The following is a 17,326-nucleotide window of genomic DNA, read 5'->3' on the forward strand; positions in this document are numbered from 1 at the left end:
ACCATGGTGATACTAGGAGGTGTTCGGGTGAACTGTTTTTTAGAAGCTGGAAACTTTGTTCAGGCACTTTTCCACATCGGATGGAAAGAAGAAATGCATAGTGTGAGATAGGATAAGTATATAAATATACAATTTATTGTAAAATTCACAATAACCACCTCTGATTGGAACACCTGATTTGACGGCCATAACATTGTTGTAAATTAGAGTGGTTAAATCTACACAAAACCAAGCTCTTCAGTGAAAACACAATATGTTTACCTCTTAATTAATTTGAGATTGTGATGACAACATATACTTTTTTCCCTTTTATAGGCTATTTCCAAATGCCAACATTATTACTGAGCTGAATCAAGCCAATAATATGAGGTTCATGCAGTTCCGTGCCCATGATATATACTCCCAGAGAGTCTCACGTCTTGAACAGGTAGGTGGTGTGGGAAATATTCCACTAGAGGTGGGGAAGTGATATAGACAATCTTGCTTATAATTACTGACCAGTTTCAGAAGTCATAGGCATTACAGCAAACAAGCAGATCAAGTCAATTTTCAATTGCTGTTTGAAGTTTGGTGAGGTCACTTGGATTGTATCCGTTGCATACATTGCCCAATATCCTTGGGATTGACTGAAGACGATGGACCAACAAATGTCCTGATGGGGGTCCATCGGGTAGCCTAGTGGTTAAAGTGTTCACTCGTCACGCCAAAGACCCGGGTTTGATTCCCGACATGGGTACAATGTGTGAAGCCTATTTCTGGTGTCCCCTGCTGTGATATTACTGGAATATTGCTAAAAGTGGCGTAAAACCATACTCACTCACTCACTATGTCCAGAGGGATCAGTTATGCAGCCAATGTGCATGCTGTTTGATTGACATGCCTGAGGATGCCGGACTATGACCACAGCTTGAAACCTGTTCTTGTTATTACAGAAGCTGAAGCAGACGATGGGGTCGAACATGAGCCACATCTTCCGACTTCCGTTTGCTGCTGGGCAGGTGTTCAGTGCCAGTATGTTGGACACATTGCTATACCAGGTATACCCAACTCCGGAGATAATGCCAGGCCTGAGACTGTGGGATGCATAACTTAATTATAATCACAAGTTGTGGGTGTAAAATCGCGAAGAAAAATAATCTAAGTCACATTTCACAGTGCACAATATTTTTATATACTGGAACTATACTCTGCAAAACAAGAAACACAAAAGTGATTTTAGATGTATATGTTATTCATCATATCAATAATCAACAGATGGTAATCAACTGTTGCTTAAGATGATTCTCCTGTTTGCAGTCATCTGATGGCATTGGACTTCCGTCAGTCGTTGCATGTTTTCGATGTTCACTTGATGTCAGATTGTAATAGCATAAAAAAAGAATACCCAAAGCTTTTATAGCCCCACAAATTATGTTGCACATGCATGTCATGTTAGTCTGTTTTGGCACCAGGCTCTCACGTGATTGTGTTATTTTGATTTTTCTGCCGTACCTAATTTCTGTTGTATTCTCATCAACACAAATCAATCCCAATCCATGCAGAAGTAACCAATTCGTTTTTGGTATCAATTTTGTAAGGATGTCGGCAACACTCTGTCAGATATTTACGATTTTACTACTTTTGCATTATGTTTTTTGCAGAGTATATTAGTACATGTAAATGAATCACAAAGTAGTTTGTCTTTAGTAAAGTAATTGTAATTAATAGTAATTTTTTTCACTACTAAAACAAAAGTGAATGATTTCAAGGAAATTCCTGCAATATATTTAGTAACATCAATCTGCTTATAACCAGAATCAATGTCAGTATGTATTGACAGTATTTTAAGAAAAACACATCTATGATCTTCGCTATGACTATGAATGGAAATCTCCCCTTCTAGAACTCAGAGTGGGGACCTCCTCTCATTTATACATTTCTGGCAAGATCTCTGCATCATGCACAAGGCACTCCTTGGGGTACAATTGGTTTTTAGTAAGAATTGACTAATATGAATGTGACTTGGCAGATGTCATGCCCTGATGGCAAGGATCGTTGCTGATGTTTTTGGTCATTGGTTAACATGGGCCAGAGTTATTTACAGGCTGTTGTGTTATAGCTGACTGATGGCACTCTCACCCACTCACTCACTCACTCACTCAGGTTAGAGCAATTGGAATTGGGTTAAGTAAAGTTTTGTGTCAGTTTTCTTTAGTTCTAGAACCACTTAGAACCCGGTCAATCCTTTCTTTTGACCGTTCTCCCTGGAAGTGACCTTCCCCTTCAGCTGTCAGTTATCTACCCTTATGTTCTCTTGCATTTGTATGACAAGTCGAATTACCGTATACAACGTAATAAGCGCCAACGGCGATATATACTAATATATTGGCTTGTGAACAATCCCAATTAGCACCCCTTCCAATTGATCAATGTACACAAAACTTATTTATTCGTGTATAATACGCACTTGTGTGTTATATGCACCCTTTATTATGGGCAATTAAATTCTGGAAAAATATATCTGTCGTGTATAATACGCACAAACTTTTCTTATGTATCATTTCAGGCTGTCAACATAAATCATGAAATTTACGATCTTTCAGCTCTCTTTTTTTTTTCACCCTATTTCTAATTTTGTGAGCGCCCTGGGCACTTATTACTTCGAATACGGTAAATTTGGTTTTAATATATATGACCATTACAGCCATGGTATAAAGGAATATGCCTACCTGTCTTTGTCCATAGGAAATGTAACCTTTTTTATTGCATTTTCAGACCTTCGTGAAAGGGTACCTGATCACATTTGTGAGATTGTTGCTGGGCATCGATGCAGAGGAGAACTCCGGACATCTCTCTAGCGTGAGTTTGGTATTGAATGTTTCATCTTTCTAAGAGGCTCATATCTCTCATATGATCAATATTCAAAAGCATTATTTCTGGATCATAAAGTATTTCTTTTTGGCTTAAACTCTACTTCTAGAATACAACAGCCTTTTTCCCCTGTTGAGGAGACTCCACAACAAAAAACAATTTTGAGTGTGGTACGTGAAACATGTCCTGCCATGATATTGCTGAAATATTGCCAAAAGTGGCGTAATACCATACTCACTCACACACTCACTCACTCACATGAATCTGTGGTTTGTTGATTTAGGCTCTCAAAATTTGTAGTTAAAACTTTATTCTTTTACTTGTTCAATGTCATAACTAACAAGCCTCAGTTTCCAAGGTGCCATTTATCATGAATAATACATATACATATTATTGTTGCTACAAATCCAGTTCTAATAGAAGTATTTTGATGAAAACCTTTCTCTAAATTTTGTATGTTACTGATAATGAACTGATAATTTCAGATTCGAGTTCGGCACACCACGGTGACACGGTTCCCAACATATGGAGAATTATACCAAGGCTTGTGTACAGCCACAGGGGAAATCCCCATTGCTATTTATAGAACAGAGAGACAGAAGACAAGGGATGACATTTCGGACGTAAGTTACATTGATACTGGAAGCCACATATCTTTTTACATTGATTAAATGATTGCACTTAATATTTTGCAGACTTATGATGGATAACTGTTGTTTGTTGTTTAACGCCACACTCAACAATATTCCCGCTATATGATTGCGGTCTGTAAATAATCAAGTCTGGACCAGACAATCCAGTGATTGATATCATGAGCATCAGTCCACGCAATTAGGAGACGATGACATGCATCAACCAAGTCAGCAAGCCTGACCACCCGATCCCATTAGTCGCATCTTACGACAAACATAGTCGCCTCTTACAGCAAGCATTGGTTGCTGAAGACCAATTCTAACCTGGATCTTCAAGGGTCGGCCCTGAGAAGAGAATAAGAACAAACCTATACACAAGTAGAAAAGGGAAGTGTATTTCAGTTGCTGTCATGTTTGATTCCTCCAAACTACATGTTAATCTGAAATTTTTCTGTCTTTCAGACTAGCTCAAACAGTTGCACAAGAAAGTTGAGTCATTCCAGCCACAAGAATCCCTTTGTTGGATTCCAACACTCAGACCACTTGAACCTTGCTGATGTCATCAGGAATCGGCTGAAGAGTCTTGACCTCAGTCAAGATGATTACTGTGAGAAAAGCATCAGATCCACCTCCATGATCTCCTACACCATCGCTAACCCCTCTCCTAAACGCCGACTCAAAGTAGGGGATATAGTGTGAGTATGACCTCCTACACCATCGCTAACCCCTCTCCTAAACGCAGACTTAAAGTAGGGGATATAGTGTGAGTATGACCTCCTACACCATCGCTAACACTTCCCCTAAACGCCGATTCAAAGTAGGGGATATAGTGTGAGTATGGCCTCCTACACCATCGCTAACACTTCCCCTAAACGCCGACTCAAAGTAGGGGATATAGTGTATGACCTCCTACACCATCGCTAACCCCTCCCCTAAACGCCGACTCAAAGTAGGGGATATAGTGTGAGTTTGACCTCCTGCACCATCGCTAACCCCTCCCCTAAACGCAGACTCAAAGTAGGGGATATAGTGTGAGTTTGACCTCCTGCACATCACTAACCCCTCCCCTAAACGCCAACTCAAAGTAGGGGATATAGTGTGAGTATGACCTCCTACACCATCGCCAACCCCTCCCCTAAACGCCGACTCAAAGTAGGGGATATAGTGTGAGTATGACCTCCTACACCATCGCCAACCCCTCCCCTAAATGCCGACTCAAAGTAGGGGATATAGTGTATGACCTCCTACACCATCGCCAACCCCTCCCCTAAACGCCGACTCAAAGTAGGGGATATAGTGTGAGTTTGACCTCCTGCACCATTGCTAACCCCTCCCCTAAACGCCAACTCAAAGTAGGGGATATAGTGTGAGTATGACCTCCTACAACATCGCCAACCCCTACCCTAAACGCCGACTCAAAGTAGGGGATATAGAGTGAGAATGACCTCCTACACCATTGCTAACCCCTCCCCTAAACGCCGACTCAAAGTAGGGGATATAGTGTGAGTTTGACCTCCTACACCATCGCTAACCCCTCCCTTAAACTCCGACTCAAAGTAGGGGATATAGTGTGAGTATGATCTCCTACACCATTGCTAACCCCTACCCTAAACGCCGACTCAAAGTAGGGGATATAGTGTAAGTATGACCTCCTGCAGCATAGCTAACCCTTCCCTTAAACACTGACTCAGAGTAGGGGATATAGTGTCAGTATGACCTCCTGCACTATCGCTAACCCCACCCCTAAACGCCAACTCAAAGTAGGGGATATAGTGTGAGTATGACCTCCTACAACATCGCCAACCCCTCCCCTAAACGCCGACTCAAAGTAGGGGATATAGTGTGAGTATGATCTCCTACACCATTGCTAACCCCTACCCTAAACGCCGACTCAAAGTAGGGGATATAGTGTCAGTATGACCTCCTACACCATCGCTAACACTTCCCCTAAACGCCGATTCAAAGTAGGGGATATAGTGTGAGTATGGCCTCCTACACCATCGCTAACACTTCCCCTAAACGCCGACTCAAAGTAGGGGATATAGTGTAAGTTTGACCTCCTGCACTATCGCTAACCCCACCCCTAAACGCCGACTCAAAGTAGAGGATATAGTGTGAGTATGACCTCCTATACCATTGCCAACCCCTCCCCTAAACGCCGACTCAAAGTAAGGGATATAGTGTGAGTATGGCCTCCTGCACCATTGCTAACCCCTCCCTTAAACTCCGACTCAAAGTAGGGGATATAGTGTGAGTATGATCTCCTACACCATTGCTAACCCCTACCCTAAACGCCGACTCAAAGTAGGGGATATAGTGTGAGTATGACCTCCTACACCATCGCTAACACTTCCCCTAAACGCCGATTCAAAGTAGGGGATATAGTGTGAGTATGGCCTCCTACACCATCGCTAACACTTCCCCTAAACGCCGACTCAAAGTAGGGGATATAGTGTATGACCTCCTACACCATCGCTAACCGCTCCCCTAAACGCCGACTCAAAGTAGAGGATATAGTGTGAGTATGACCTCCTATACCATTGCCAACCCCTCCCCTAAACGCCGACTCAAAGTAAGGGATATAGTGTGAGTATGGCCTCCTGCACCATTGCTAACCCCTCCCCTAAATGCCGACTCAAAGTAGGGGATATAGTGTGAGTATGACCTCCTACACCATCGCTAACACTTCCCCTAAACGCCTACTCAAAGTAGGGGATATAGTGTGAGTATGACCTCCTACACCATAGCCAACCCCTCCCCTAAACGCCGACTCAAAGTAGGGGATATAGTGTGAGTTTGACCTCCTGCACCATCACTAACCCCTCCCCTAAACGTCAACTCAAAGTAGGGGATATAGTGTGAGTTTGACCTCCTGCATCATCACTAACCCCTCCCCTAAACGTCAACTCAAAGTAGGGGATATAGTGTGAGTATGACCTCCTACTCTATAGCTAACCCCTCCCCTAAACGCCGACTCAAAGTAGGGGATAAAGTGTGAGTATGGCCTCCTGCACCATTGCTAACCCCTCCCCTAAATGCCGACTCAAAGTAGGGGATATAGTGTATGACCTCCTACACCATCGCTAACCCATCCCCTAAACGCCGACTCAAAGTAGGGGATATAGTGTGAGTATGACCTCCTACACCATCGTCAACCCCTCCCTTTAACGCCGACTCAAAGTAGGGGATATAGTGTGAGTATCACCTCCTAGACTATCGCTAACCCCTCCCCTAAACGCCGACTCAAAGTAGGGGATATAGTGTATGACCTCCTACACCATCGCTAACCCCTCCCCTAAATGCCGACTCAAAGTAGGGGATATAGTGTATGACCTTCTACACCATCGCTAACCCTTTTCCTAAAGGTTGCCAGTAGTGTTACACTTTATCCTTTGGTGTGATCGCATGTGTTGGTGTCCTATGGCAGGTGACTAGTCCACCTCCCATTCCGTTGACCGCCTCTGTGGTCAAGTTGATAGGGCTGAATCTTCTCAGAGAACGGGAAATTGTTTTTTTCGATCTACTGGCCACATTATACCAAACGACATAAAGAGATGGTACTAGTGGCTACCCTGCTTGGCACTCAGCACTACGGGATAAAACATGGACTGGTTGGTATGGAATCAGTATGCTGTGTCTGAGTAGTGTATCCATGTTAAACTGAGGCATGGTATCTCAGTGGACCAGCACCAAATAGTACAAGCAGCCACATATATACATGCATGGACGGCACTTTATAAGTGTGACAATCTTGAACATGACGTTAAACCCCATTCACCTCTTCTCTAATTCTGTTGTATTAAAATAAACTGGATCTTTCTTTTTTTCTGGCTTCCCCAGGTATGTGATACAGCCCAGTTCTATGGTAGCTATTCCCAACATTCAAAAGTGGCGACCGCGTGCTCACAGCTACAGTGGGCCCATGAGGCCTGCAGACAAGATGGCTGATGGGAGACGAGGCTCCTTCGGTACTCCGGCAGCCGAACCCCACTCTGCCAGCATCGTCCTAGACAAGCCAGTCATTACACCAATACTCAAGTCCTCTCTAGTCACACCAGTAACCGACCCCACCAAGCTGTACAGACCTACATGTAAGCCCTCATCACCACGGTTACCAACACGATTTGAACCTCTGAATCGAGGCGATGACACCCCTTCACCCAAACCAAAGAACCAAAATACAAATCCCATCATAACTGTAACAACGACTGGAAATCGGAAATATGAAGTGCAGAAAGTGTCAGATGAAGATGTGTAAGAGGACGAAGCAAGGGGAGATGACTCATGTTCTAGGATGCGCAGTGCGGTTTATTAAGAAGACGAATCTGATGTTTATGTGACCTTTTGAAACAGAAGTTTGGAGTCGCAAATAAATATCAGATCATGACATCGCCCTTAAAGACAATAAAATTGGCTTTTGACTGTTTATGTGCAGAATCAATACGTACAAGGATCAAAGGATCTCTGGATGAAGACTGAAACCACAAATAATACTCAACATGCGATTTAAGTCATGTCGGCCACACATACTGGTGTGAACTATCCCTTTTGGAGCTGGCCATTTTTGGCCATTCCAAGGACTTGGATATCATGTTGTTTGTATGCTGCTGAAGATTACGACCCTCTAAATTTATATTTTATACCATTCCATGAACATTCAGATGACATATGCATGCCAGTATTTGCTGTTACTTTCTGTTGTGTTTGTGTTTTTGTTCATTTGGAAAATGGTAAATGTTCCTAGTTTAGCTCTTGCTCAGAGAAGAGCCTGGAAAGTGACCGACAGTTGCCTATCTTGTCATGACTTGTGAAGCGTTGGTACTGGTGAATTCCATCGAAGAGTCAGCATGGTCAGGTTCAATCTCAGATCAGATCTTAGTTCTCAGTGCTGCTTAACAAAGATCTCAGGACATCCCAGTATGGGTCACCTCAGAACGACCTTTCATCCGGCCAAGCAGAGCTTGAGATCAGGAAAGTGACAGACGAAATGTGTTTTCTAATCATGTACCCTTGAAAAGTTTAGCACAGGGTACTCCTAACGACAGTTTTGGGCTTTATGACTCAATCTTTCAAAATCATTGTTGACCTCGCTTTAATGGTATAAACACTTGAATGGAAGAGACTTTGCATTGCCCGTGGGAAGTACTGCCTTACAATCTCGGACATTTATTAGACAAACCAGAATGTTCTTTTGTTCATTTTTCAAATTTTGCATAGAGAACTTCGTCAAAATATTTTCCATGCACACTTGCAAGTTTGAAACGAGTGCCATAGAGCTCGAAAAACTGCTTTCTGATTGGCTAATGGCGACTTCTTGTTGGTCATTTATGGGTTGGATCGAAGTTCTAAAGGTCGTTCTGACATGACCTATAATGTAATGTCCTTAGATCTTTGTTTAGTGGTAGCAAGAACTAATATATATCTGATTTTAATGAGATTATGTACATTTCACCTTCTATGAGGAAGCAGTCAACAGAAACCTAAACTACATTTTGTTGCTTTAAGATATGTTGTTGGAGTGTTGTCCTGTTCATGTTTCAGTGTAAAGAACGCCAATGTACTTACTTTTAGAGCCTTTTCTTGCATACAAACATTGTGATATTGCTCTATGTACGAATCCTAGAACAAGTACAACGAATGTTACTGGTGCGATATATGTTAACTCATGGTTGTATATCATTATTTGACAACCACATCTTCCTTATCAGGCTATATCTGTAATAACATTAGTCTGTTTGATGTTCTGTTTGAATCTCAGATATTAACTTAATAAGCTCCCAATCATTCCTAATTGTGTGAGTTGCAGGTGCTCTTCGTCAACACCAGTAGTCATCACTGATTTTCAGTGATCCATTTTGTCATCACTGATTTTCAGTGATCCATTTTGTCAACATTGATTTTCAGTGATCCATTTTGTCATCTTCAGTGATCCATTTTGTCATCACTGATTTTCAGTGATCCATTTTGTCAACATTGATTTTCAGTGATCCATTTTGTCATCTTCAGTGATCCATTTTGTCATCACTGATTTTCAGTGATCCATTTTGTCATCACTAATTTTAAATGATCCATTCATCTAATTTTCACCTGTATTTTACCTTATAAGTCCAATGGAATCGTTTTTCGAGGGATAATCAAGACTGTACATGTTATATATTTCTGCATTAAAACACAGGTACATGTTTCTGGTCAATGAGGGATCACCTTTCAGAGCACATTGGATGTATATCCTGGATATGCCTGTCGCGGCTGCTCATGCTACTGTTGACTATACACCTGTGTGTACTGCACACGCATTTCATGAACAAGATGGTGCTTGGTTCTGCTTTAAGGAAACACTTGGGGAAAGTACCTATTTTCTTGAGTTTAGTACACACTTTTTTTCCAAAATAAACAGCTTTATAGAGGGATGTGCATGCCATAGTGAGTCTCGATGGGTTTTTTACCCAAAGGCAAAGTGAGCATGTGACAATGGAAATACCATATCAACAAAGTGTTCATTGTATATCTGGACTTATGTATGTAATCTATTTTACTGATTTTATTCAAATTTTCCTGAACATTGTTTACAATAGTTTCAGTGAAATTGTGTGTGAACTGATTGATAGATTGCAGCAACTCACTGTTATTTACAGCAACCACATTCAGATTTCTGCTGTCATCAGAATGTAAAGTACTGATGCATGAATATATATCCTCAGCTTCAGGCTTTATGTGAAGGTAATGTCCTGCCCATTGCTCTGTGTAATTGCTAACAATTTCATTGTCGGAATGCCCTCCTCTGTTATGCAGTATCTTGTGTCTCAAGTTTCCCATGAAAATACCCTGGAACCATTTGTTGCCATGGAAAGCTTTGGTTTGTACAAGAGATAAGATCACTGGAGGCGGTGATGTCACTTCTGTCATGAGGCTATTGTGGTAAATGGACCCAGGTTGTTTATGAAGATAAAATAGAGATATGATGCACTGGATTATGCAGGATGAGGGAATGCTTTGGTGAACATACTTAGCTGCAATAATGGCAGGAAGAGCTCTGGTTCTTGTGTTATTAGTATTGGGATACATTCAGAGCAATCTATTTATTTCATTCATATATGGACTGCCTCTATGGTCTGGTGGTAGAGGGGCGGTTGGGTAGCCTAGTGGTTAAAGCGTTCGCTCATCATGCCGAAGACCCGGGTTCGATTCCCGACATGGGTACAATGTGTAAAACCCATTTCTGGTGTCCCCCGCTGTGTTATTGCTGGAATATTGCTAAAAGCGGCGTAAAACCATACTCACTCACTCACTCACTCACTCACTCACTCACTCACTCTAGTGGTAGAGCAGAAGGTCTGGGATTGGAAAACACGTAAATGATGGTACTTCTTGTTACCCTCCTGGCACTCGGCATTAAGTCAAGTGAACACTTGACTTGCCTTTTAGAAGAGATCTCGCACGAAAATAATTTTGTTTTTTTGCATTAAATAAGAAACAAATCAATTTACACTTTTAATAACAAATAATGAATCGAGGGGGTGGGGTAGCCTAATGGTTAAAGCGTTTGCTCCCCCACCCATCCCGGTGTCGATTCCCCACATGGGTACAATGTGTGAAGCCCATTTCTGGTGTCTCCCCTGCCTGATATTGCTGGAATATTGCTAAAAGCAGCATAAAACGAAACTCCCTCACAAATAATGAAGTGAGGCAGGTTCATCCAGAGAGGCACACGCTCCTATCTTCTTGGCCTATAGGGGGCGGTCGGGTAGCCTAGTGGTTAAAGCTTTCACTCGGAAGACTTGGTTCGATTCCCGACATGCGTACAATGTGTGAAGCCCGCGGTGATATTACTGGAATATTGCTAAAAGCGGCGTAAAACCATACTCACTCACTCACTTGGCCTATAGTTAATAAAGCAGTCATAATTTCCAAGAGTGCAAGACACAAGATAACAACCGATAACCAACTGGTCTATTAGGATGTCATGCAGAAACATCCATGCTGTATAAAATTGTGAAGCACAAATCCATGTACAAAACATCCATTGGTTTGGTCCAGCAGACTAGTCCTCTATACATCAGATCTACACTTTGTATGTAGCATCGTTATTATCATTACCACATAGGGTTAGAATAGGCCTTCAGCAACCCATGCTTACAATAGCAGGCGACTATGCTTGTTGTTAGAGGCGACTAACAGGTTCGGGTGGTCAGGCTCGCTGACTTGGTTGATGCACATCATCGTATCACAATTGGGGGGATCGATGCTTATGATATCAATCACTGGATTGCCTGGTCCAGACTCAATTACTTACAGACCACCGTTGGGGGCACGGGTGACGAAGTCGTCTAAGGCGCCGTGATTCGCCGTGCAGAGTTGCGTCACTTGGGCACGCCAGAAACCTATGATTGTGGGTTCGAATCCCGGTTCGCCCCGATTGTTTCTAGGTTTGTCAGCACCATACCCGTGCTCGTGGGTTTCACCGAAGTGGTAAACGTCTGAGACCTGCATCACTTCGGGCTTTCCTCCCACATTAAGCTGACCCGCTGCGATATAACTGGAATACTGTTAAAAGCGGCGTTAAACCCAACTCACTCACTACAGACCACCGTTGTATAGCTGTGATATTGCTGAGTGCTGCCTTAAACAACAAACAAACATTACCACAAACCATAAGATGGCACTGTTCATCCAGATATGTAACTCTTACAGCATTATGAACCAGATAATGAAATGTATCTATCATATAGAATCAAAGTGATGAATCTTGTCATTTGAGGGACACAGCTCAATACCTTGCCATTGCAACATGCATTGCCTGTATTTATATTTTTGTACCATGTGGTATTGCTTCGTCCAGTGTGGCATATATTTGTGTTTGTCAGACACAAAACGTTTTGCAACATGTTCATCAGTTGTATATAGCACAGGGCATGCCATCAGGGAGATGGAGATAAAAATATATTGCTTTATCGTTTCGTGTTGCTTTTGTTCATTATATCGTAAGTTCCGGGGTAGAATGGGTCTTCAGCAACCCATGCTTGCCGTAAATGGCGACTATGCTTGTCGTAAGAGGCGACTAACGGGATCGGGTAGTCCGGCTCGCTGACTTGGTTGATGCATGTCATCGTATCCCAGTTGTGTGGATTGATGATCATGATATCAATCACTGGATTGTCTGGTCCAGACTCGATTATTTACAGACCGCCGTCATATAGCTGGAATATTGTTGAGTGCGGCGTTAAACAACAAACAAAACATTATAACGTTAATGATTTACAAGATATTGTTATGTGAGATTGTCACGTGTCATCCGCCGTCTTTAGCATTTTCCTGTATACATTTAGACCATGTGTTCTCTGTGTGTCAAGATTAACCACTATTCCGTCATCTCAATGTCCTCGGACAGGAGGGGACACGAGTGGTCCTGTCGTCTGAGGCGCCTTAATGCGCTGTGCAAAGTTGCGTCCCTTGGGCACGCCAGAAACCTATGATTGTGGGTTCGAATCCCGGTTCGCCCCGATTGTTTCTAGGTTTGTCAGCACCATACCCGTGCTCGTGGGTTTCACCGAAGTGGTAAACGTCTGAGACCTGCATCACTTCGGGCTTTCCTCCCACATTAAGCTGACCCGCTGCGATATAACTGGAATACTGTTAAAAGCGGCGTTAAACCCAACTCACTCACTACAGACCACCGTTGTATAGCTGTGATATTGCTGAGTGCTGCCTTAAACAACAAACAAACATTACCACAAACCATAAGATGGCACTGTTCATCCAGATATGTAACTCTTACAGCATTATGAACCAGATAATGAAATGTATCTATCATATAGAATCAAAGTGATGAATCTTGTCATTTGAGGGACACAGCTCAATACCTTGCCATTGCAACATGCATTGCCTGTATTTATATTTTTGTACCATGTGGTATTGCTTCGTCCAGTGTGGCATATATTTGTGTTTGTCAGACACAAAACGTTTTGCAACATGTTCATCAGTTGTATATAGCACAGGGCATGCCATCAGGGAGATGGAGATAAAAATATATTGCTTTATCGTTTCGTGTTGCTTTTGTTCATTATATCGTAAGTTCCGGGGTAGAATGGGTCTTCAGCAACCCATGCTTGCCGTAAATGGCGACTATGCTTGTCGTAAGAGGCGACTAACGGGATCGGGTAGTCCGGCTCGCTGACTTGGTTGATGCATGTCATCGTATCCCAGTTGTGTGGATTGATGATCATGATATCAATCACTGGATTGTCTGGTCCAGACTCGATTATTTACAGACCGCCGTCATATAGCTGGAATATTGTTGAGTGCGGCGTTAAACAACAAACAAAACATTATAACGTTAATGATTTACAAGATATTGTTATGTGAGATTGTCACGTGTCATCCGCCGTCTTTAGCATTTTCCTGTATACATTTAGACCATGTGTTCTCTGTGTGTCAAGATTAACCACTATTCCGTCATCTCAATGTCCTCGGACAGGAGGGGACACGAGTGGTCCTGTCGTCTGAGGCGCCTTAATGCGCTGTGCAAAGTTGCGTCCCTTGGGCACGCTGGAAAACTATGATTCTGAGTTCGAATCCCGGTTCGCCCCTATTACGGCTCTAGGGTTGTCAGCACAAAACCTGTGCCCCTGGGTTTCCCCGAAGTGGTAAACGTCTAAGGCCTACATCACTTCGGGCTTTCCTTCCACATCAAGCTGACAGGTCATGACAAAACGGGAATACCAGCCTGTAAAAAGCCCAACCCAACTCCCTCATTCCTCGTACAGGACAGCAGCAACTAGGAAACCACCACCGAAGAATTGGCAATATAACATTTCCAAATCATAACGTGCATTATGTAGGTCATATAATCACATGTGACTGATCTTTTTTTGGAGCTAAAAAAACCCAAAACATTGGAATAAACCCATTCTGTCCCATACAGCTGTCACCCAAAGTCTGGCTGTCCTACATGAAAAGTTCGTAGTTGTTCAAGGCCGCAAATGACATTACCAATATATGTAAGCATCACTACATGATATATCACTGTTGAAGATCCGGGGTAGACTAGGTCTTCAGCAACCCATGCTTGCCATAAAAAGCGGCTATACTTGTAAGAGGCGACTAACCGGATCGGGTGGTCAGGCGCGCTGACTTGGTTGATGCATGTCACCGCATCCCAATTGCGTGGATCAATGCTCATGATGTCAATCACTGGATTGTCTGGTCCAGACTCGATTATTTACAGACCGCCGTCATTTAGCTGGAATATTGCTGAGTGAGGCGTTAAACAACAAACACAAACATGACATATCGAGTAATGCCGCATACAAGGCCAGTATGTTAACTGAGGAAGAAATCTGCCCATCAACGTTTGACTTAACCTAAAAACCTGTCCATTCCCCTTTTGTACTGGATTCCAAAGCCTCCATTAAATCCGTACAAAGATCGATATATTGCTGGGTCCAGCAAATGTACCACAAAATCCCTGCCCCAAAGATCAACCACAATCCGTGATACAACCCAGGAAGGACTTTCTTTTTATTAACAGACATTATTTGAGACAAGTGGAATTAATACCATGTGGATTCACAAACACCCAAAGTGGTTAGGGAAGTCCGCACTGAATTCCGATGAATATAATCACCTGCTCTACTGCAACGGCTTTGGTTATATTTGGGAACACCAATCTGTCTTTACATTCTCAGTCATTTAAGAATTTCTATTTCTATTAAAGTCTTCCTACAAACTACATTGGCATGACGCCTCTAAAATTTCAAAAACGTGTAGTTATTCTTTGTATCAATCTCATTAAAATAAGATCTTAGTTCTCGCTACCGCTAAACAAAGATCTGAGGACACCCCCATTACGGGTCACGTCAGACAGACCTTGCGAGAACTTTGACCGACCATTGAAATGGCTGACAAGAAGTCGACATTAGCCAATGAGAAGGGTGCTTTAGGGCACTAATTTCAATTTGGCGTGTACGCTTCGAAACATATTTTGACAATTCTCGATCAAAATTTGAAACCTGAACAAAAGAACATTCTGGAATGACTAATAGATAGTCTAGATTGAATGGATTCAGTCGTTAAGCCCGTAACTATCGTTCTGATAACCCGTCTTGAAGTTTTCGAGGTTGCATGATTAGAAATCACATTCTGACTGTCACTTTCATGATCTGGTAAGCCACGCTCTGATTGGTCTGATGTGAGGTCGTTCTGACGTGACCCAAAATGTGATGACCTCAGATCTTTGTTTAGCGGTAGCGAGAACTAAGATCTGATTTTATTGTTCTTTGTATAAAAAGTCATTTGGTTTAGAAATGTATCTGAATATAATAAATATATCTAAGAAATTGTCTTTCAAAACTTAGATGCAGTTCCCATCAGTCAAGAATTGAAACCGGAATATACTGCAAGACAGCCAAGAAGTGAGACAGTATGTTTACTGTGTAAGAAATTGTATCTTAAAGATGAGTACCATTATATCCTTGTTCCACCAGGCATTGTTATATACCTTCAACATTATGTGTCAATCCTTCTATAAATAAAATAAATACGCTCGTGTCCTGTAAAAATGAAGATATTTTAAAGAAGCATACAATGTATGTATATAAGTCAACACAACTAAGAAACTGCTGAAATAGGACAAAATAACTTTCTATTGTAACACTATGCGATATGGGAAGCTGGCCTACACACCTTTGTGAATATAACCGATCATTATACTTTCACAAAAACGGGCATAATTTCAGAACCGGAGAAGTGCAATAGCGAAAGACACAAGGAACATATTTCACGTGTATTGAGTGGAGACTCACACATTGTTCTTTTGAACATGTTCATGAATATCGTTCAAATAGGGTCATCAAAACAATGGTGTTTAAACATGTGAGGTGCCTTGCTACAATGAATATTGACCATGGTATAAGTAGGTAAGGGCACCCAAACTCCAATGGCGCATATCGGACTTCAAAGTGTCCATTTCAACAATTAGACTACAGATATTGCCAACTAACCTGAGCCTATTGACCCGAGGCGTTCTTTGACAATCACAACAATCAGCATCATTACATCACATTTACCATAGAGAAACAAATCAGATTGCTAGATTCCCTTCAGACACTACGCATGATAGAAATAGGCGACGTGAATATTATCTAGACCAGCACGTGTCCAACGTGACACGTATGTCAAGTCCACAGAGAAATTACTATAAGGTCTAAAATCAGCAGAACTTCAATATCACAACACTCAAATGAAACCAGCCCATGTCAAGAAGGTCATTTAACTCGCCGAGCATTAACATTAGAAGACACCCCACAACGCTGCATCTTGCCTCAAACAAACAACAACCGTTCATATTATACAACCTCCAGCGCCATCTGGCATCAACGTCAGGACAGCAGAAAGACATCGGATCATGATTCAACACACTCAGCAAGTACCGGGAATCAACTGTCAATATTCTAGACTTTAAGAATATATGTTAATCTTATGAATTAGTAGATATTTTGAAATACGACATCGTCATTTCCAGTTGTTCTAGCAATTAATGTAATTGTACACTGTCGTAATTTTATAAAACCGCCTGTCAAATCTGAATCATCAAACATAAGAAATAGGTAAATTTAAGAACTTTACTCCGTGATGGCAAGGTCTTGTCCAGTTTGCGAGTACTATATTGTTCATGTGTACATAATGTTATTTTGTGACGTCATTTCCTCGATCACGCCTTCCTAATATCTCGAACCAACGTGACACGACACTGAAGGATGAAAATAAAGCTATTTTTTTCATTTCAAATGAATTAAAAGCATATTATTTCAACCAAATCATCATGGTACTTTGTAGATGAAAAAGAG

At 41.9% G+C, this 17,326-nt stretch overlaps 1 protein-coding gene across 3 annotated transcripts in view; it reads left to right on the forward strand.

Moving 5' to 3' along the window:
- Positions 1-10,684, forward strand: part of LOC124131699 (potassium channel subfamily T member 2-like) — a 67,817-nt gene extending 57,133 nt beyond the window's left edge. For all 3 annotated transcript variants that reach the window (XM_046495150.2, XM_048393886.1, XM_046495153.2), the window contains 6 exons: positions 316-427; positions 933-1,037; positions 2,755-2,838; positions 3,336-3,473; positions 3,945-4,177; positions 7,323-10,684. In XM_046495150.2, the coding sequence (XP_046351106.2) occupies positions 316-427; positions 933-1,037; positions 2,755-2,838; positions 3,336-3,473; positions 3,945-4,177; positions 7,323-7,740 (1,090 nt within the window). In that variant the 3' untranslated portion in view covers positions 7,741-10,684. The remainder of the gene's footprint in view (positions 1-315; positions 428-932; positions 1,038-2,754; positions 2,839-3,335; positions 3,474-3,944; positions 4,178-7,322) is intronic.
- The last annotated feature ends 6,642 nt before the right edge of the window (positions 10,685-17,326 follow it).

Source organism: Haliotis rufescens, unplaced genomic scaffold (assembly GCF_023055435.1).
Source record: "Haliotis rufescens isolate VD_foot unplaced genomic scaffold, xgHalRufe1.0.p SCAF_1, whole genome shotgun sequence".
In the NCBI taxonomy this organism is placed as follows: Eukaryota; Metazoa; Mollusca; class Gastropoda; order Lepetellida; family Haliotidae; genus Haliotis; species Haliotis rufescens.